Source organism: Dendropsophus ebraccatus, chromosome 12 (genome assembly GCF_027789765.1).
Source record: "Dendropsophus ebraccatus isolate aDenEbr1 chromosome 12, aDenEbr1.pat, whole genome shotgun sequence".
Lineage (NCBI taxonomy): Eukaryota > Metazoa > Chordata > Amphibia > Anura > Hylidae > Dendropsophus > Dendropsophus ebraccatus.
In genome coordinates, this window is record NC_091465.1 from 38837503 (window position 1) to 38859310 (window position 21808).

General features: G+C 43.0%; 2 protein-coding genes and 1 pseudogene across 7 annotated transcripts in view; 1 reads left to right on the forward strand and 2 right to left on the reverse strand.

Annotated features, from left to right (window-relative positions):
- Window positions 1-21808, reverse strand: part of PIH1D2 (PIH1 domain containing 2) — a 24145-nt gene continuing 2337 nt past the window's right edge. For 2 of the 6 annotated variants that reach the window (XM_069947147.1, XM_069947148.1), the window contains 5 exons: window positions 8496-8714; window positions 6276-6399; window positions 4392-4625; window positions 1312-1601; window positions 1-569 (listed from right to left, as the gene is read on the reverse strand). In XM_069947147.1, the coding sequence (XP_069803248.1) occupies window positions 435-569; window positions 1312-1601; window positions 4392-4625; window positions 6276-6399; window positions 8496-8678 (966 nt within the window). In that variant the 5' untranslated portion in view covers window positions 8679-8714 and the 3' untranslated portion in view covers window positions 1-434. The other 4 variants (XM_069947146.1, XM_069947150.1, XM_069947151.1 and 1 more) reach the window with 4 other exon arrangements.
- Window positions 10855-11148, reverse strand: LOC138768697 (DET1- and DDB1-associated protein 1 pseudogene; annotated as a pseudogene).
- NKAPD1 (NKAP domain containing 1) overlaps window positions 11182-21808 on the forward strand; it is a 23796-nt gene continuing 13169 nt past the window's right edge. The window contains exon 1 of the mRNA XM_069947153.1: window positions 11182-11705. The gene's annotated coding sequence lies outside the window, so the exon portion shown is untranslated. The remainder of the gene's footprint in view (window positions 11706-21808) is intronic.

Sequence of the window (21808 nt, forward strand, 5' to 3'; positions counted from 1 at the left end):
TAGAATCACACTGTTTAATAAGCTACATCCAGAAGAAAATACTTTCCCACTTTCCTGGTTCTACTGATTTTGGCCAAAAAAGGTATGTTGTATAAATAGCATAATGTGTTAGATAAACTGTTTAGTCAAATGTGTGCAAAACAGATATCAAATGGACTATACAATAAACAAAACAATTGGTGACATGTTCACACTTTACTGTATATTTAGCAGCAGTACACTCCACATCAACTTTGTCTCCAATGTTCCCAACCCATGGTTCATGCTGATGCATTATTCTGTGCAATATTACGTTATTTTTTTAACCTGTATGCATTCTTTTGTAGAACTTTTACATGATGGCATTTTAGTTGTTTGCCAGCTGTCTCAATGCATCAAGGACTCCTTCACTTCACAAAGCCATGGTGATGGTGCCATTTTACAGAATTATGGTGCTATAGTACAGACATTGTCACAGTCAGTGTGCCGTTTGCTCTGTTGTACTTTGCAGTGATTGTTTCTTCATTGACCAGCTCAGGCAGATCCAAGTGCAGTCTGTACTTTCCAGGGACTTCAAGCAACAGATCATCCTAAAAAGTAAATAACATCTAATTTAGTTGTCTGAGGTAATATTTCCCCAAGAGCCAAATAAACGTAATATTTTACATGTCATAATTTCTTCTTTCCTTAGATTTCTATATTGCGATCTCGCTCTGTTAATGCCCCTGGAAACATATGAATAATGAAACAGAACATTTTCATTGCCTGTTAATAGGGTGTCCCTATCCAGTCAGATACTGTTCAATCAATGACTTTGTCACTATGGACACAAAGCCCCGGCTGAAGCTATGTTAGCCATGAAAAGACAGCTGCCAATGTGATGTGGCATACAAACTGAAAACAAGTGGTGCCATTTCTAAAAAACAGTCACCAGTTTGGGTTTGGTTTTGCAGATCCGTTCCATTGAATTGTACAGCGGTAAACTGTAATGAGGCAAATGACTGAGGACAGGCTGTCCACACATCAGCAAAAGCTTTGAAGAAGATGGCAACAGACACCAGGTGGCCTGGAAACTGGCAGGGGAGGGAGACGAATAAACTAATACATGGTTATATTCGACGCAGCAACCCCTTTGAAGGCTGAAGTTACTTTTGACCACAGCATCAAGGGGGTTACACTGCTGTGATCTGAGAGTTTACTGACATTTCTATGTATTATTTTACTTTAGTATCTGTATCCTCCCACTATCTTATTGAATCTGGACACACAGCTATTAAAAGAAGCCAGCACTTACTGGGAGGATACATTTGGCATACAGCTCTGCCCTCTTACCTTGGATACATTTAGATCACAACTGGAAACAGAGCGCACCCCTTCTAAGTTTGCTGTAAGAATGAGTTTTAGTGAGTTCCCGGCCTTGTCCCTTATTACAGACAGTTCATGGTGTGGGGGAGGTGTGAGGTCATCCTCATTCAGCTTTGTGCTGGAGATCACTTCTATCAGGCCTACTTTTGCTTTGGTCTTGCTTTCCTTCATTATCTCTATGTGCGTTTTGGGTTCCGCCTTTTCTTCATCTTTCACTGCTATGCTTCTTAGTTGTTCCAGTAATGGTTTGTCAGTAACTGGGGAACCAAACGAAAATTAATACTCTGCACATATCACCAGCTCACAATAGAATGTACTTTAAATAGGACCCCCCAACCCACCAACACATACCTACATAACCCCTTGGTCTGCAGAAAGCCAGAGACCATGTTCCCTTTTATGGGTTATTTTATATCTCTATTTATTTTATTTATTTATTTTATTTATTCCATTATATTTATAGCTCTTTTTGGTCATGCTGCTCTTCAAGAGCTGTCACACAGAGAAATAAGAACTTTCTTATACAATGATTCTTCCTCACCACACTCATCTCAGGTCTTGTAGGGGACAGGGGGGCAGGTTTGGGACATCTGCTGTTCTATGAACCATTTCTATCCTTTGCTCTAATCACTGCCTTAGGGCCCGCCCCGTTCACACTACGCAATCCGCACGATAACCTCCAGCGGATTCCCTGCATTCCGCCCCCCCCCTCTCCCCACTTAAAAATCTGCCTGTCCCATAGTTTCCATCCTATTTAGGCAGATTCCGCCGTAAGCTCAAATAAGAATTGACAGATTACTTATTTGGAATCTGCTTGAGCGCAGAATGAAGCCTATGGGACGGACAGATGTTCAAGCGGGAGCGTGCATAGAATCCGCTGGAGGTTATGCACTTTTATTCTGTAGTGTGAACGGGCCCTTAGAGTAGTAAAACTGTAGAATCAATTATCTAGGCAAAGCAAGCACTAAAATATTACCATACATATAGGGTTTTAAATAAAAGAAATTTCTCTTGCAACACTATTTTAAAGACAATACTGTTTGAAATGTATGCTATTCGTCATATAATAAAAATCTATAGTTTTCCAATATCTCAGCTTTCTGTCAATTTATCTCCTAAAAGTACACAACAAGGTTTATCTTGAATGCTAGCAGATATCTTAAAGGGGTTGTCCAGGGAGAAGAAGACTGCTAATTCCTTCTGTTCCCCTGAACTGAAACTTTTTCAGCCCCCCCCCCCCCCTTCCCTTTCCAAGACATGGAGGGGAGGGTCTAAGTCCCAATCATTGCATGCAGGTGAAACTATGCCCACATGTGACATCCCATAGCTGTGTGGCTGCAACATTGGTGACATTATGCAGCTAATGGACATTGCGGGCTTGCGGGCTTAGGGGCTTAGAGATTTATCTGACAGATTTTTAAAGCCAAAGCCAGGAACAGACTATAAAAAGAAAACAGGTCATAAAGAAAAGGCTGACTTTTCCTCTTTTCAAATCCATTCTTGTAGCATATCAATAGAACGGCGCCGGCACGGGGAAGCCAGTGCCGCGGACCTTTTTTTTTTTTTTTTTTTTTTTTTTAACAGCGCTAGTCTATTGCTGGGCACTGGCCTGAGCTGAAGCACTGGAGGCGGGCTGGGAGGAAACCCCCACTCCTCTATGTCACAGCTTCATTGATTCTAATCTTCAGCCCGGGTCGGTAATAAACCTCCCTGTGCTGGTGCCGTTCTATTGATGTGCTTCACTTAACCCATTAAGGACGGAGCCAGTTTTCATTTAGGCTCTTTCGTTTTTTCCTCCTCATGTTTAAAAGGCCACTGTGCTTGCATATTTCCCCCTACAGACCCACATGAGCCCTAATTTTTTGCGACACCGATTATACTTTGCAAATACAGACTTAATTTTTCTATAAAATATGCTAAGAAAACTGAAAAAAATTATATGTGCAGTGAAATTTGAAAAAAAGGTGCAATTCCTTTTATTTCGAGGGGTTTCATATTCACGCCGTTCGCCCTGGGGTAAAACTGATATTTTATCTATGTTCCTCAAGTCAGTCCGATTACAACGATATGTAACTTGTATAACTTGTATATTATTTGATGGCTTTTAAAAAATTTAAACCTTTTAAAGAAAACTAAATGTGTTTAAAATCGCTCTATTCCCATCCTAATAACGCTTTTATTGTTTGGTCTACTGGGCTGTGTGAGGTGTCATTTGTTGTGCCCCGATCTGTTCTTTCTTTTGGTACCTTGTTTGTATATATGCGACTTTTTGATCACTTTTTATTAGATTTTTTCTGGATTTAATGTAAACAAAAATGCGCACTTTTGCACTTTGGTGGGTTTTTGCGCTTATGCTGTTTACCGTGCGAGATCAGGAATGTGATAATTTAATAGTTCGGGCGATTACTCACATAGCAATACCAAATTATTTATTTATTTTTATTTATAAAATGGGAAAAGGGGGGGGGGTCAAACTTTTATTAGGGGAGGTTTTTTTTTTTTTTTTTTTTAAATTAATAAAAACACTGTTTTTTTTCACTAACAGTAATTAGAAGCCCCCTCGGGGTCTCCAATTGAGATCAATGCTGTGTATATAATAGAGCAATGATCCATCAGATCGGTGCTCTATTATAATGGTCTGCTGCAGACCACATACATGGATTGCAGAGACGGGATCAGCGTCTTTCCGGCTCGGCAATTGGCTGTGCTGAAACTACATGTTTCACCCACTTACCACCCCCACCCCCTAACGAATCACAGTCCGGCCCCCAGGGGTTTAACGTTACGTTACGCCAGAGAGGAGAGAAAACCACCGCTGAGAAAAAACACCAAGTATGTAGGGCATTTGATAAACTTCCATTGACTTTTAGCTAACATCTGGCCGCTTACGTTCAGCACCATGTTTTTGGGGACGTTTTTGCTAAATTGTGAGGCAGTGTGAAGCCAGCCCAACAAGGAATAATTACAGAGCATATATTGGAAAATTGTGTGAATTCACATTACGAAAGCAACTACTGTTACCTGCTATTTATCATAACCTCACTCACCATCCTCTGTCCTTCCCTTTGTGATTTTTTGCTTCTTCCCAATTCCTTCTAGACTCTTCTTCATTTGCTGTATGGTGCCCTTCAGTTTGAAAGGAGCAATGTGGTAAGAATGGCAGAGAGTGACTTTATGCTGTTGTTCTATGTATTTCATTGCTAGGCGGATAAGCTGGTCCTGTTCTATGGGGTCTTTGTCTGCTGTCTTCAGGACATCTGGGCTGTAGGCGATGCTAATAACTGGCAGAGAAAAATAGAACAGTACTAGTAACTAGGGAATTGATCACGAATGTATCCCAGTTCTCAGACAAATTTGTTACTTTTGCCAAAAAGTTATGTTAGAAATCTATTCCACCTTGTGCCTCTTAATGAATTTGGTGCATCTCAAACGAGTCTCCATAGACTTACAGTGGAGCCCATCTCCTAGAATGAGTCGGAGGTTAGGAGTAGAGATGATCGAACAGTGCCGAGGTTAGGGTTTGCACGAACCTGAACCATCGGCACTGTTCGATCATCTCTAGTTAGGAGTAAAGAACACAGCCAAGCACTTCTCCCAGCTATATCTATAGATCAGTGGGGGTCTCAGCACTAAGATCCCTGACTGATAAAAACTTTTGACACATGACTGTAACAATTTATGATTGTTTTCCGAGATGCTGGTGTTACTTTTCAGTGTATTTGCTTGTCAATGGGGCTCTGTAGCTCTGTAGCTGTTACTTTACCCTCAAATCAAACACTGACCCTGGAACCTGCTTCAGATTTTCTTAATAACCCCTCTGGAACTAAAGAGTGCTATTTATTTATATTATTATATATTTATTATATACGCAGCAGATTCTTTTCCAAGGCAGAGCTAAAAATCCACATGAAAATTTTCCACTACATGTCAACAGAGTGCTGAAACTCCACACAAGTGGATGGGATACAAATTGCCATTGGATTTAATGTAGATTTAACAAACTGTAAATGTGTGAAGGGGTGGGAGCTGCGTTTGTAGGGGAGACTCATATAGGCCCAGATGTAGCAGTATTGCTTCATTTTCTGCACATTTGGAGCCAAGATTGTTTGTGCATCTTGGAACAATTTGTCCTTAAAACATTTGGGAAAATGTGGGATGTGTGGTGTCAGTCGCCTTGGACACTGATTATGCCCAACTTTGCCCGACCCTGATTGTATGTCTTGGAGAAACAACTCTCTCACAATGTGCCTAAATACCTCCTCATCTGTTGGTAGTTTTGCCATGACTGGTTGTTTTTTTTTATATACTTCTTCCCTTCTCTATGTTTGTTACTAAATGTGGAAGTACGTTTTGTTAGCATATTGTGGATTGTAAGTGAATGATCCTGTTTAATGGACCCTCTTACTGCTTATGATGTCTTGTATGTTATAATATATATTCTAAGTTTAAAAAAAGGATAACGGGGGAGGATTTCTGAAGACTAAAAACCAGCGCCTTTTTGCCAACATATGATGGGCAGGCAGGGGGGCTGGCAAGACAGAGGAGGCACAGGTGAATTTTTCATGATTTATGCCTGGAGCTGGAGTAGATTTCTGCAGCTGCTGTATGGCTGCCTCAGATTCACTGGATTTACTTAGAAGCATGCACCTTCCAGTAAATCCAATGTGGAGCGTGGGGGCGGAGCGACAGATCTTGATAAACTCCACCCAAAATGTATGTAAATCTGGCCCATAGTCTGTACAACTGTAGCAAGGAGGAAGTGCTCAGACGGCAATTTGCGGAGGCTGAAAGGTGCCTTATTACTTCATTTTAGTTTACTTTACAAGATGAGTAAGGTGTGTGATGACACAATGGCTAGACAAACATAACAACAGTATTCATATATTTGTATACCAGTCCTGGACTGGACAGGCTCGTTTTGGCACACTCACCTGCTCCATCAGATGTATCCTCTAATTCCCCAGCCATGAGAGGCACAGGATGCCCATCAGATTCAGGAGATGGGATCCTCTTCCATCCACATACATTAATAAATAACAACCGTTCATCTGGATCCTGCACACACAGTTTAGTGAGAAATTTATATATTTATATATATATATATATATATATATATATATATATATATATAGACAATGTATATTACATTTTTTTAATAAAAAAAAAAATATCTGTATTTTAGAATATGGTTTAATTTGGTGTAATGATTAATTATTTACTCAGATCAAACTTTTTTTTTTTTTTATAATTTCTGTAACATACTTCTGTGTCTTAATATTCCCTTACATCAACCAGTGGCATAATAATGCAGTAATAGCAATTCAATTAGTTAAACAATAAAGTTGCTACCTTGGTTCAGGTAGACCACTATTTTATCTGACTGTTTTTAGCCTTTCTGATACATTCAACCACCATCTTTCCCTATATTAGCATCAATATGCAAAAAAGCCATCGGAGCCTCAGTTACGAGTCTTAAAACACAGGAAATTTCCCAGGATTGGATCCAGCTTTTAACCCTGAAGGCTGTATTCATGTTGGCAATAACATTTGCTAAGAGAATTGGAGAGCTGCAGGCTATTGCTTCCAAGCCTTATACTAACTTTTTTTTAGGCAGTGCTGTTAAAGTTCTTTCCTTCTTTTACACCTAAATGTCCTTCTTTATCATATCTGAATTTAGATTATTTCCATACTGGTACTTTCTCCAGAGTCAACGTCTTGGGATCCACAACTACAGGAGCTGGATGTTGTGAGTATCTCCAAAGAACTGAGGGATTTAGACTCTCTGAAAGTTTATTGATTTCCTTTATGGGAAAAAATAGTTTGTCGTCTACAGCCTTTTCTAGGTCTGTGGTTCACGCTGCTTGGCATGATGCCCTCCCATAGGGGGTTGTATGTGCTATATCTCTGTTATTTTGTTGCTGGGGGATGTAAGGGAAGGATACATTTATCTTTTAGTCCCAACAGTGGCACAAGCATCCCTCCCTTTTCTTTTTGTTTAGTCTTTATAAATAACTCCTTATCTAAAGGGGACAGGCACCTCTTATAACCTCTGGGTAGGAGCCTTTATTGTTTAATTGAAGTGCTTTTAAAGATTCTTCTTTGTCCTGCTTAGATCACAGGGGCAAAAACATCCGTTATTGGGCTGCTGCAGCAATTTTTTTTCTTACAAATCAACTGGTGTCATAAAGTTATTTAGAGTTGTATTTTACTTTTTATTATTTATTTAAAAATCTTAAGTCTTCCCATACTTATCAGCTGCTGTATGTCCTGCAGGAAGTGTTGTTTTATTTACATTCAGATACAGTGCTCTCTGCTGACATCTCTGGCCGAGACAGAAACTGTCCTGAGCAGGTGAGGTTTTCTGTGGGGATTTGCTACTGCTCTGGACAGTTCCTGACATGGACAGAGGTGGCAGCAGAGAGAACTGTTTATGAATGTAAATAAAGCAACATTTCCTGCATGACATATAGTAGCTAGAGATGAGCGAACCAGGTTCGGGTTCGAGTTGATCCGAACCCGAACGTTCGGTATTTGATTAGCGGGGGCTGCTGAACTTGGATAAAGCTCTAAGGTTGTCTGGAAAACATGGATACAGCCAATGACTATATCCATGTTTTCCACATAGCCTTAGGGCTTTATCCAACTTCAGCAGCCACCGCTAATCAAATGCCGAAAGTTTGGGTTCGGATCGACTCGAGCATGCTCAAGGTTCGCTCATCTCTAATAGTAGCTAATAAGTATGGGAAGACTTGAGATTTTTAAATAGAAGTAAATTACAAATCTATATAACTTTCTGAAACCAGTTGATTTGAAAGAAAAACATTTTCGCTGGACAACCCCTTTAAGATGTAATCTTGCTGTTACTTATTTGTTATGGCTCTGAGAGAGTATGATTTTTTTTATACTCTCTCGGAGCCTTGATCTAATCGAGTATCCTTTGCACAGTTTTCTCAGTAGTTTGGTACAGTGCCAAATTATCACTTCATCTGTTTACTTTCAAAGCTGTCAGGACACCCTGACTGCGAACTATAAGATGCAGGCACTTTTTAGCAAAGATATTTTCTTGTTAAAAAAAAGCATCTTATAGACCAAAAAATATGGTATGATCCAAAAAATGTAGTCTCAGACTAGCTGTAATACAATAATTTTACCAATATTTTGGTTTGGAGACACAGATGCGGTTCAGCGGGTGCCATGAACTCCTTCCCTTCTTCCAGATGTCGTTGTATAAACTTCTGGTAGCTCTGTGGACTGTTCTCAGCCATGTCATCCAACATGCTCCAAAACTGGTTGACTTGAGACAGCAGCTGGTCTGGGCCGATTTTGAGGTCCATCTTGATTTCTGTAAGGAAAGCTGTGATCTACGTTCCCTAACAGATGAAAATAAAATATGACTTATGAAGTAATGCACATAGAACTCAACTTCTACAGACAAGATCAGTACCATAACTTGATAAGTTGCTATAAATCTATTTAGACTCAACAAATTAGGTTAAAACTGTCTGTATATCAGTCTGTATGACGTGAACGTGAACCGTCACCCACAAAAGTAAGTTGTCACTCTTAGGAACCTTACATGTTTCTTTCTTCTTTTAAAGGGCATTCCAATCTCCAGATGTGAACCCTATCCCTTAGGATAGGAGATAATAAGCTGATTAGTGAGGATCTGACCATATGGAACACCTACCAATCCTTAGAACAGGGAAAAAAGATGTTTAGCCAGCGCTCCACTCAGTCTCTGTGGGGCTGTCAAACATTTTCAAGCAGTGAACAGGGAAATGTTTAGCAGACCCACAGAGAATGAAAGGAGCACTGGCTGCACACCAGCCATTCCGGGGACAATTTTGTCAACATTCTCACGGACCCCTTTGATCAGCTTGTTAATTCTATCATAGCCACACTCATTATCCCTAGAAAGACTAGTATGCGGACAGCGCTCCATTCATTCTCTATGAGGCTGTCAAACATTTCTCTACTTGAAAATTTTGCTGGCCCCAAAGAGAGTAAATAGAGCACTGGCTACACACTGTTCTTTCAAGGGATTCCGTCCCCGTTCTCAGTATTAGTGGGGGTCCTAATGATTAGGCCACCGATCAGTTTGCTATCCCCTATCCTTAAAGTATACCTGTCACAAATTCTGGACCTGGTGCGGCATGCAAGCCATTTGCGTCCAGAAGTTCTGAATTCTATGAAGATGACCACTGCGTACGACTCACATTCTGATTCAATTGAGGTAACAAGCATTACCGAGCTAGCATGGTGGTCTTCATGGATACCTGAACTTTTGATAGCAAATGGATTGCGTGCTGCGCCAGGTTTCAGGCTTCATGACGGGTACACTTCAAGACGGGATAACATCTTGAGATGGGAATACCCTTTAATACAATATATATAATCTGAAAATGTCACCCCTTTCTACTGTAAGGGTGGGTTCACACTACGTAATTCTCGCTGATAAACTCTGCGGAATTCCACAGTATGTCCACGCGCCTTTCCGCCGGCTCCGCCGCCGACATGTCACTTCTTTTGGCGGATATCGGAATATGCCGGCCCATAGAATGGTGTCTATGGAGCCGGCAGAACGGCGCGCGGACAGCCGACGGAATTCCGCTGAGTTTATCTGTGAGAATTCCGTAGTGTGAACCCATCCTTAGGGCCCGATCACACAGAGCAAAAGAAGTTCTGCATGTCCAATTCATTGAATAGGATGACATTTCAATTCTTTCGGTTGAGAGCGGCATGAGGCATCCTATTCAATGAATAGGACAGGCAGAACTTCAAGTTCCGCCTCTTTTGACCTAAATTCTGAATATTGTCCATTTTTACTAGTGTACTATGGCCTTATGCCACATTACAGATCCATAGTATAGTACTCACAAAAGCCATGGCCCGTATTGTGCTACCATACAAAGGATTTTCTTTTTGTTACAGATAAATATAAATCTGTGACCACAAATGTGGCTGTTACATTAGATCTCATACTAAAAAAATATTCTCTAGTATTGCTTCTAGAGGTCACAGTACTTTAGAATTAGAATTGGATGATTTTTACTGGAAATTTGCATGGGGATTTTACCTTTGCTGCAATGAAAGGGGTTAAAGCCGAAGGTAAACTAAACAGCAACTCCGCATAAAACCTGAGGGCCCATTGAAGTGAATGGAGCAGACTTGAAACACTGCATTAATAAGACATTCACTTTCTGCTCAGGTAAAGCAGCTTGTGCTAACATGTAGCTGTTCTTTCTGTAGGCCACAGGATCAGTGGATACTGGCACCAAACATGGGTCATTAGGCGGCTGGAGGGTGACTGCACCAAATAAAAAATCCTTCTTATTATCTATGCAGTTGCTGTTACATCACAGCGAGCGGCTATCCTCTCACACCGAGGGGGGATTTATCAAAAGGAATGTAACGTGATCTATAGCAACCAATCAGTATCCAGCTTGCAGGCTGCCCCCACAATGGGTTGCTATGGGCAACAGCCCCACCGGAGAGGGTTGTGGGCTCCACTCAAGGGGCTTGCGTTACGTCTAGGCTACTGGTTCGGGCAATCTTGGGCAGGCTTGCAGACGTCTCCACTACTTCTACAGGGCCCAGTTTGCTCCTCTTGGCCCTCTCCTTGCCCTGCAGGTAGCGCAGCAGTATGTGAGTCTGGTCAGTGACTATAGTCTGCTGGGAGGGGGACTCCTCTGTGGGAATATGGACTAACAGATGCTTCTCTGAAAATTTACACTCAGGTTCTGCCTGAAATCTGGTAAAGCTTCTCTTATTGTAAGATGGAAGGTCTTTTAAAAAGTGCGCCATGGTCTCTCGCCTGACGGTATGCTGCAAAGTATCAGCCGCTCACGTGACCAAGCAGATAAGGAGCCCAGCAGTCACATGACAAAGTGATAACCCTGCATATCCCAGTTTCTTCTCCGCCTCAATTTACTCACCCGAATTGCTGTACTGTCGCCTGTGCTGTGTAGTGAGAATAATATACACATAGAATAGATCACAGTCAGTCATACTTACACGCGCCGCCGTTCGGTCAGTCAAGAGGCACAACAGTTTCTATGGAAACCAGAACACAGTGCCTCATTCATATGCATCCCTCCTACAACAGGAGCCACGCACAGTAAGTTCCGCCCCCTGAGTTGTGCGCTAGACCCTGAAAGGTACTTCCGGGAGGAACGGGAAGCGCGGACACAGCTCGGCTCGGAGGTGGGAATGCTGTGTGACTGATCTCCGGAGGATAGCGGAGAAGAAGCCGCGGAGGTGACCGGAGAATGACATAGAGAACGGGAAGGCCGGAGCGGAAGTGACCGTGTGCTCGGGATGTCCGTCTGCTGGCTCACCATTACCGAGGCTTAGCAGCTCTAGTACGTGGCAGGGGATGGTGGCATCTGACGTGTACCGGGGGGAATCGTATTCTCATATGCAGTAGCGTTATATATATCTGTATATTATCAACCTGTGTAACTGCCCACAGCAACCAATCACAGCTCAGGTTACAGCTCTGGTGAAATGAAAGCTGGCCTGTGATTGGTTGCAGGTTACATGGTTCTTACAGTTTGATACATTTGGGTCAATATGTCAATGTCCCCAACGTAGTGTATATGTGTATAGAGATGTAGTGTCCATGTGTTATATGTGTTTAGAGATGTAGTGTACATGTGTTATATGTGTATAGAGATGGAGTGTCCATGTGTTATATGTGTATAGAGATGTAGTGTATATGTGTTATATGTGTATAGAGATGTAGTGTCCATGTGTTATATGTGTATAGAGATGTAGTGTCCATGTGTTATATGTGTATAGAGATGTAGTGTCCATGTGTTATATGTGTATAGAGATGTAGTGTCCATGTGTTATGTGTGTATAGAGATGTAGTGTATGTGTGTATAGAGATGTAGTGTATGTGTGTATAGAGATGTAGTGTATGTGTGTATAGAGATGTAGTGTCCATGTGTTATATGTGTATAGAGATGTAGTGTCCATGTGTTATGTGTGTATAGAGATGGAGTGTATGTGTGTATAGAGATGGAGTGTATGTGTGTATAGAGATGGAGTGTCCGTGTGTATAGAGATGTAGTGTCCATGTGGTATGTGTGTATAGAGATGTAGTGTCCATGTGTTATATGTGTATAGAGATGTAGTGTCCATGTGTTATATGTGTATACGAGGCTGAAGTTGGTTTCTTATTCGGCCAGTTTCTTATTCGGGGTTGAAGTTGGTTTCTTATTCGGCAGTTTCTTATTCAGAGGATTTTTCTTTTTCCTGTTTTAGCTATTATTCTTACAGAAAATGTATAATATTCATACCCTACTGTAAGTGAGGGGCCCTGAGAGGACTGGTGATAAAAATGGCAAAAAAAGACCCCACGGTTGGCATAAAAATGGGCATGAAAGTAAAACCACAAAATTATTATTTAAAAATAAAATTGACTTTGGGCCACTGATCTCACACTGATAATACACAGAGAGGGATGCCCCGCATCACATCCAAGAGATTCCAGCCTGGCCCAAAGTGGTTCTGGGTATAAAAACTGGCATCAAAGTGGGCACATAGGCATTTTTCATGATTTGAATAAGTAACAGCTATTTTCAAAGGGTTAAATGACTTTGGGCCACTGATCTCACACTGATATTATACAGAGAGGGATGCCCCGCACCACATCCAAGAGAGTCCAGCCTGGCCCAAAGTGGTTCTTGGTATAAAAACTGGCATCAAAGTGGGCAGATTGGCATTTTTTCCTAATTTGAATAAGTAACAGCTGTTTTCAAAGGGTTAAATGAGTTTGGGCCACTGATCTCACACTGATAATACACAGAGAGGGATCCCCCGCATCACATCCAACAGAGTCCAGCCTGACCCAAAGTGGTTCTGGGTATAAAAACTGGCATCAAAGTGGGCACATAGCCATTTTTCATGATTTGAATAAGTAACAGCTATTTTCAAAGGGTTAAATGAGTTTGGGCCACTGATCTCACACTACGTACACACAGATAGGCATGCCCCGCATCACATCCAAGAGACTCCAGCCTGGCCCAAAGTGGTTCTGGGTATAAAAACTGGCATCAAAGTGGGCAGATGGGCATTTTTGTCCTATTTTGAATAAGTAACAGGTGTTTTCAAAGGGTTAAATGAGTTTGGGCCACTGATCTCACACTGATAATACACAGAGAGGGATGCCCCGCATCACAACCAAGAGAGTCCAGCCTGGCCCAAAGTGGTTCTGGGTATAAAAACTGGCATCAAAGTGGGCAGATTGGAATTTTTCCTGATTTAAATAAGTAACAGCTATTTTCAAAGGGTTAAATGAGTTTGGGCCACTGATCTCACACTGATAATACACAGAGAGGGATGCCCTGTGGGTCCTTACCAGACTTTCGAGCAAATGCCAAACTTTACTGAAACGGTAATAAGGATTAAGGTAAAACACACCTTTATCCATGGTGTTTTTGGTGCAATAGGGAGCTATCAGCAGTTTAGATTAATCTAACTGGCTGACAGTTCCCCTTTAATAATGGTCATTATTTGCCCTTATTTTTACTTTGTTTAAACATAGCCTAAAGGGGTATTCCTGGAAAAAATGAAAAAAAAAAAGAACCAAAATTACCCCTTAACTAAAGAACTTATATATTCCTTGTTGGCTTTACTCGGAGATTGCTGGTCCAGTCACATGATGCAACCTTTCTTACAGTGATGTCCTACTTCCTTTCATCTTCTTGGGTATGGTGACGTCAGCACTTGGGGGCAAAGCCATCTCTCGTACCCAGAACGGCCTTCCTACACGTGCGCAGTGCGATCATTAGTATTGCAGCATGCATCTGCTAATCCCACTGGGTACAGGGACATCAATGCTCCCGTAATCAGGTTCTGCTGGCTACTAGGGCGGTCTTACTGGCTACAAAGGGGTCCTATATGGCTACAAGGGGACCCTGACATTGCAGGCAACACATAGGACAAATATATTTCAATGGCCCTGTTCACACATCTGTACAAGTGTTCAGGTCCATTGTCTTCTACATAGTGCTCCGTAAACTGCGTAGCACTGTTACTGCACATTCATAGTGCGGTCCACCATTACAGGTCCGTATTCACTGGCTGAACTATGGATGTGTGAATGAGGCCTAACATAGCCTAAAGCAGACCTGTCAGCAGAAAACATTGCTGCAGGTATTGTTATTATAGAAATGTATTCAGGGTTAGCCGAGAAATGTTTAATAAGACGAGATGGGACAGCTAATTCTGGGATCCTGTTATGCTGACAAATGCCTCCTGAGTACTTTAGCCCTGTTTGCTTAAAGGGGTAGTGCGGCGCTAAACATTTATTCACAAAATACCCAGAACCACTTTGGGCCAGGCTGGACTCTCTTGGGTATGATGTGGGGCATCCCTCTCTGTATATTATCAGTGTGAGATCAGTGGCCCAAACTCATTTAACCCTTTGAAAACAGCTGTTACTTATTCAAATTAGGAAAAAAATGCCAATCTGCCCACTTTGATGCCAGTTTTTATACCAAGAACCACTTTGGGCCAGGCTGGACTCTCTTGGATGTGGTGCGGGGCATCCCTCTCTGTATAATATCAGTGTGAGATCAGTGGCCCAAAGTCATTTAACCCTTTGAAAATAGCTGTTACTTATTCAAATAATGAAAAATGCCTATGTGCCCACTTTGATGCCAGTTTTTATACCCAGAACCACTTTGGGCCAGGCTGGACTCTCTTGGGTGTGATGCGGGGCATCCCTCTCTGTGTATTATCAGTGTGAGATCAGTGGCCCAAAGTCAATTTTATTTTTAAATAATAATTTTGTGGTTTTACTTTCATGCCCATTTTTATGCCAACCGTGGGGTCTTTTTTGCCATTTTTATCACCAGTCCTCTCAGGGCCCCTCACTTACGGTAGGGTATGAATATTATACATTTTCTGTAAGAATAATAGCTAAAACAGGAAAAAGAAAAATCCTCTGAATAAGAATCTGCCGAATAAGAAACCAACTTCAGCCCCGAATAAGAAACTGGCCGAATAAGAAACCAACTTCAGCCTCGTTATGTGTATAGAGATGTAGTGTCCATGTGTTATGTGTATAGAGGTGTAGTGTATATGTGTTATGTGTATGTATAGAGATGTAGTGTCCATGTGTTATGTGTATAGAGATGTAGTGTCCATGTGTTATGTGTATAGAGATGTAGTGTACATGTGTTATATGTGTATAGAGATGTAGTGTCCATGTGTTATATGTGTTTAGAGATGTAGTGTCCATGTGTTATGTGTATAGAGATGTAGTGTACATGTGTTATATGTGTATGTATAGAGATGTAGTGTCCATGTGTTATATGTGTATAGAGATGTAGTGTCCATGTGTTATATGTGTATAGAGGTGTAGTGTATATGTTATGTGTATGTATAGAGATGTAGTGTCCATGTGTTATATGTGTATAGAGATGTAGTGTCCATGTGTTATATGTGTATAGAGATGGAGTGTCCATGTGTTATATGTGTATAGAGATGTAGTGTACATGTGTTATATGTGTATGTATAGAGATGTAGTGTCCATGTGTTATATGTGTATAGAGATGTAGTGTCCATGTGTTATATGTGTATAGAGGTGTAGTGTATATGTTATGTGTATGTATAGAGATGTAGTGTCCATGTGTTATATGTGTATAGAGATGGAGTGTCCATGTGTTATATGTGTATAGAGATGTAGTGTACATGTTTTATATGTGTATGTATAGAGATGTAGTGTCCATGTGTTATATGTGTATAGAGATGTAGTGTCCATGTGTTATGTTAACTCTCATTAAAAGTTTTCATTTTACAAAGACAAAAATTAAATAACATTGTAATGTGACAAGGCACCTTATGGTGCAAACAATGACCCAAGCTTGGGCAATATGTCAGCTGAAACACAGGTATAATAACCAAAAAAAGAAAGAAAAAGAAAACTTACAGAAATAAAAATAAACCTCGGTCGAAGGGCCATACCGTCAACCAGGATATACGATAGGGGCATGAGCATGAGTGCAACACAGGTACTATAAATGAACACTGCGTATCAGATCCCCTGGTCACCCATATGATATAGATGAGGGAAGACATGAGCCAAATGTACCCTTTTTGCTTCATTCACAGAGGCAGACAGGCGTAGTACAGACACAAAAGAAAAAGACACAAGACAAAACAAGACCAACAAAAAAACAAAAAAAAAAAAGGGGGGGGGGAACACTGAAGGAAAGAAAGGGGAAGGAAAGTCCGATAATAGTATAGCAAAGTACCTAGTGGAAATCACTGAGGTCAGTCGACCCATCCAGAATATAAGTCTACAATAGCACCGTGGCCATAACTCACGTCAGGAGTTGAGAGAAAGAAGGGGAGCTTGTAAAAAGAATCCATGGAGTCCATACCTTTTGTACACTTCTCAGAGCAGTCATGTGCCTCGGCCACCAGCTCCTCCGCCCGCTGCAGTGCACACAGTTCTCTATGCCATTCAGCCAAGGAAGGTATGACCACAGATTTCCAGTGGCGTGGGAGCACCGTCCTAGCTGCCGCTAGCATGTGTCTCAGTATGCCTTTCTTCTGGGATGCCAAAGTCCCCGGCAGGAGCGAGAGCAGAGCCAGTTGAGGGGTATGAGCCACCACCTTTCCAGAATAGGCCTCATATATTTTAAATATGCCCTCCCAGAATGGTCGTATTGCAGAGCATTCCCACCAAATATGTAAGAGTGTTCCCATAGCCGTCTGACACCTCCAGCACCTGTCTGACACATCAGGGTACATACGATGTAGCAACTGAGGGCAGCGGTACCATCGCAATAATATTTTGTAGTTCTTCTCCTTTGAGTGCGCATCTAGAGACATACCATGCGAGAATGTACAAATCTTCAATGTATCATTAGGAGAGAAAGTTACACCAAGGTCTCTTTCCCGTGCTGAGAAAAAGGGCGCTCGCTCATCATTGCTCAAGGCGAGAAGCAAAGAGTACATTCTCGAGAGAGTCCCCGTGCCCCCCTCAGAAGAGAGAACCCAGGTGTCAAAATCAGTACAATCAGGAAAAGCTAGTGAGCCGGCCGAGGAAGCACGTAGGAAAGAGCACAATTGGTTGTAGGCGAACCAGGAAAGGGTCCACCCCGTGCAGGCCTCCTGGAGGGCGGGCAATGTCGGGATCTGTGATGCAACCAGAATATCTGCTAAGCGAGGAGAGGCCTCGCGTTTCCAGATCAAAAAGACTGATTGTGTGAGACCAGGAGCAAAAGCAGGGTTAGAGAACAAAAGCGTCATGGGTCCCGGCCTATGGGAGATTGCATGCTTAGATACCCACATGTCCCACACACAGTGCGTATGTCTGGTTAAATACGCCCAAGTCGTCAGGGATTCCCTATCAGGTTTGAGGAGCCAGGGTGAGGTGGACAAGGTAACGGGAAATGCTAGTTTCCAGTGCCACCCAACGTTTCGTAGAGATGTTGTGAGTCCAGTCAACAATTCTGGCTAGCACCGCCGCCTCATGGTAACCTTAAATCGGGGAGCCCCGATCCCCCTCTAACCCTGAAACACATAAAGGAATCTAGGCAAAACGTCCATCTTTAGGACATTCATTCGACCAAACCAGGATAAAAACTTACGATGGTAAGCCTGTAACATATCCACGGTCCTCCTGTGCAGTGGGAGGTAATTCAATGGAAAAAGCAATTCTAAGCGTGAAGGGATCTGGACACTGAGGTATTTAATACTCTCGCTCTGCCAGCGAAAGGGAAAGTTAGACTGCAGAAGAGCGATGTCAGTGTCAGGGAGAGATACGTTCAACCCCTCGGACTTGGTGAGGTTAACTTTAAAATTACTGAGCCTGCCAAACTCCTCAAATTCTCTCAGAACCACAGGAAAAGAAATATGGGGCCGAGTGACGTATAGCAGTAGGTCATCCGCATAGAGGGCCAATTTGTGCTGTTGACCAGCCACCTCCATGCCCATGACGTCAGGACTGCCCCGAAGGGCTATTGCCAGATGTTCCATTGTTAAGATGTATAGGAGCGGGGACAGGGGACATCCCTGCCTCATCCCATTTCCGATGCGGAAGGCCTCCGACAGGGCTCCATTCACTCTGACTCTCGCAGTGGGTGAAGAATACAAGGCCATAATCTTAGCGATAAAATCAGCTCCGAGTCCCAATTGGGCCAAGGTAGCCACCAAGAATTTCCAGCGAACCCTGTCGAAGGCCTTCTCAGCATCGACTGAAAGAAGGCACAGTGGAGCCCGGGTTTGACGTGCGTGGGCAATCAACATAACCGTACGGAGGGTATTGTCCCTCGCCTCCCTCCCAGGGACAAAGCCCACCTGATCAGTGTGAATTACATGAGGGATGATGCTATTCAAACGAGTGGCCAATATCTTGGAGTACAATTTGCTATCAAAGATTGCTTAGGGAATGTGGTGGTAGCCGATACAGAATTGAAAACCTTCGTTAGGAAGGGAATAAGCAGGCCTTTAAATGTTTTAAAGAAAGGGGCAGTAAACCCATCCGGGCCGGGGCTCTTCCCATTTTTAAGTGAAGAGACAGCTGCTCCAACTTACAAGTCTGAAAAGGGGGCATCAATACTTTCCTTAATTTCGGGGTCAATGGTAGGCAAGGCCTTCAATTCCACATATTCTTGGATTTTCCTGTCCAACTGGGGGGCAGGCATGTCCGCATAGTGACCAGGAAGCGAGTACAGGGTACCATAGTAGTCCTGGAACGCTTTAGCTATGAGTCTAGGATCATGATCCAAGGAACCTGTGGAATTCCTAATATGTGGGACATAGGCAGGGGCAGTACGGGGATGGAGGTAGCGAGCCAGAGCCCTTCCACACTTATTAGCATTGGCGTACAGGTAACTTCGGAAGCGAGTTTTATGGTTCGCTTCAACCCCAGCAATCAGCTCCCGTAGTTGTTCCCTAACCTTAGTAATATCGGATAGCACAGAAAGATCGGGGCTGCGTTTATGACGTTTAGAAAGTTCCTCTAGTTCCAGCAAAAGAGCTCTAATTTTTGCGCCTCTATCCTTTTTAAGCCTGGAGCCTTGTTGAATACAGATGCCCCTGATCACACATTTTAGAGCCTCCAACTGCACAGGAAGAGGAGTAGAATCATTTTCGTGTACACTGAGAAACTCAGTAATCGCTGCTTCTATTGCTGCCCTACAAACAACGTCTTTCAATAAAGACTCATTGAGTCTCCAGGTCCACTCTGTAGGGACCCCCCTGGGACTCCAATAGACAGGAAGATAGGCGAATGATCTGACCACAGTGCCGTCCCAATAGTAGCATGGGGGGTATGGACTAGGGCAGAATGGGACAGGAAAAACATGTCGATCCGGCTGTAAGAGCCATGAGCGGGCGAATAGTAGGTATAATCTCGGTCAGTCGGGTGAAGCACCCTCCATATGTCTACCCGTCGATGCGCAAGTAACGCCCCCCTAACCAGTGATCTAGCAGCATTGGGCACTACAGAGCGCCCAGTAGATGTGTCCATTGTAGGGTCCAGTGTCACATTACAGTCCCCCCCTACGATTAGCGTGCCTTCAATGAAGGCATCTGCCTCCAGCAGCATGTTCCGTAGGGCCCTACCCTGGTCCGCATTAGGGAGGTATATGTTGCCTATGGTGTAAGTGGTGGTGGCCACTCTAAGTTTAACGAAGGCATACCTGCCATGAGGGTCAACCTTGGTATCCAAGAGGTCGTGCTGAAGCGACCTGTGGATCGCAATCGAGACACCTTTAGATTTGGACTCTGGGTTCGTGCTGTGCACCCACTGTGTATAATGTCGGGTCTGGAGCCGAGGCACATGATCCATCCGGAAATGCGTCTCCTGTAATAAAAGAACATGTGCACGTTGTTTATGCATGGCATACAACACATAGGACCTTTTGGAGGGTTCATTGAAACCCCGAACAGTGAGAGAGGCCAATTTGAGCGAAATTGGGGCCATGATAGGTGAAAAGAGGGAGAGATCTACTAGGGAAGAACAATAGGAATCGGGGAGACAAACACACAACAAAGAGAGAAAAAAAGAAAGAAGACCACACAGATGCTCACAACACAAAATAAACATAGAAACAAGGACTTAAAAGAAAGTCCTGAAACTACAGAGACCTAGACTCTGCAGAAAATGAGTACAGATATCCAGTGCAAAAGCGCTAACCTAGTTTAGGGACCTAACTGGTAACAGTAGTAGCTGCTCCCCCACGAAGTATACATAGGAAACAGCTTGTGTCACGCCGCATTTATCCCAATATTGAAATATGAATGCCCATATCAATAGATAATAAAGATTAAACAAAGAAACACACTATGAAATGTAACTTGTAAACCCCACCCTCATAACAGCGGAAGCAGAAAAGAGAATCTCCGCAAAGCATCACACCATACGACACGGCGGAGGCAGGAGCCACCCACCCATGTCGCACACCAAAAGTACACCATAGGACTAACTATGGCCAAAACATAATGTCAAAACATTGCAAAACACATATAAGGGACCATATAGGCCTAAGGTCGCCCAGGAGGAAGACAGACCAGTAATGTGGTAGAAATCTGCTAGGAGAGGATAGAGCGCAGACTATTCAACTAAGAGTAGGATGAGAGAGAGAAAAGAAAGGGAGGAAGAGGCAAAAGAGGAAGGCATATCAGAAAGCAAATATATTCAAGTTAGAGTAATTTCCCGACAGAAGTCACCACCACAGCAGAGCGTCCATCAGTAGCGAAGACATAGAACACCCTCACCCCTCGGTGTCCGCCAAATCCAGGGGCATTTGAGAACGTCTGTTGTCTTCAGGCAACGAGGGCGTCAGCGACCATCCTGGGAGGCGTACTTCGGGCAGGCCCAGTGCATTAAGAAATGAGGGCAGATCTGCAGGTTCCCTGAGGGTATGAAGCCTGCCGCCGTGTCTGACCACGAGATGAAAAGGGAACCCCCACATGTAAGGGATCTCCCTGTCACGCAGCAAAGTCAGGAGCGGTCGAAGGGCACGCCTTTGAGCCAACATGTGCCGTGATAAGTCTTGAAGAAGCGTCAAATGGGCCCCATCAAAGTCTATGAAGTCTTCTCTTCTTGCCATACGCATAATCTCCTCCTTCACAGAATAGTAATGGAGCCGACATATAACGTCACGTGGCCTGTTGGGATCAGAACTCACAGGACCCAGAGCTCTATGCGCTCTGTCTATTTCCAAGTCTTTGGACACCGTACGTTGCAGCAGAGCACTGAAAATCCCCTGTAAGGAGGGTATTAAGTCAGTCGTTTTAGTAGCCTCAGGCAGACCGCGTATTCGAATGTTATTGCGCCTGCTTCTGTTCTCATTATCATCATGTAAGCGGTATAACTGTGCTATATGAAATTCGTGAGCGTCCACCTTAGTGACAGTTTCCTCAACTTGGGCTGATAATGTAGCCTGAGCGGCAGCCATCTCCTCCACCTTAGCCTCAGTTGTATGTATGGCAGCCT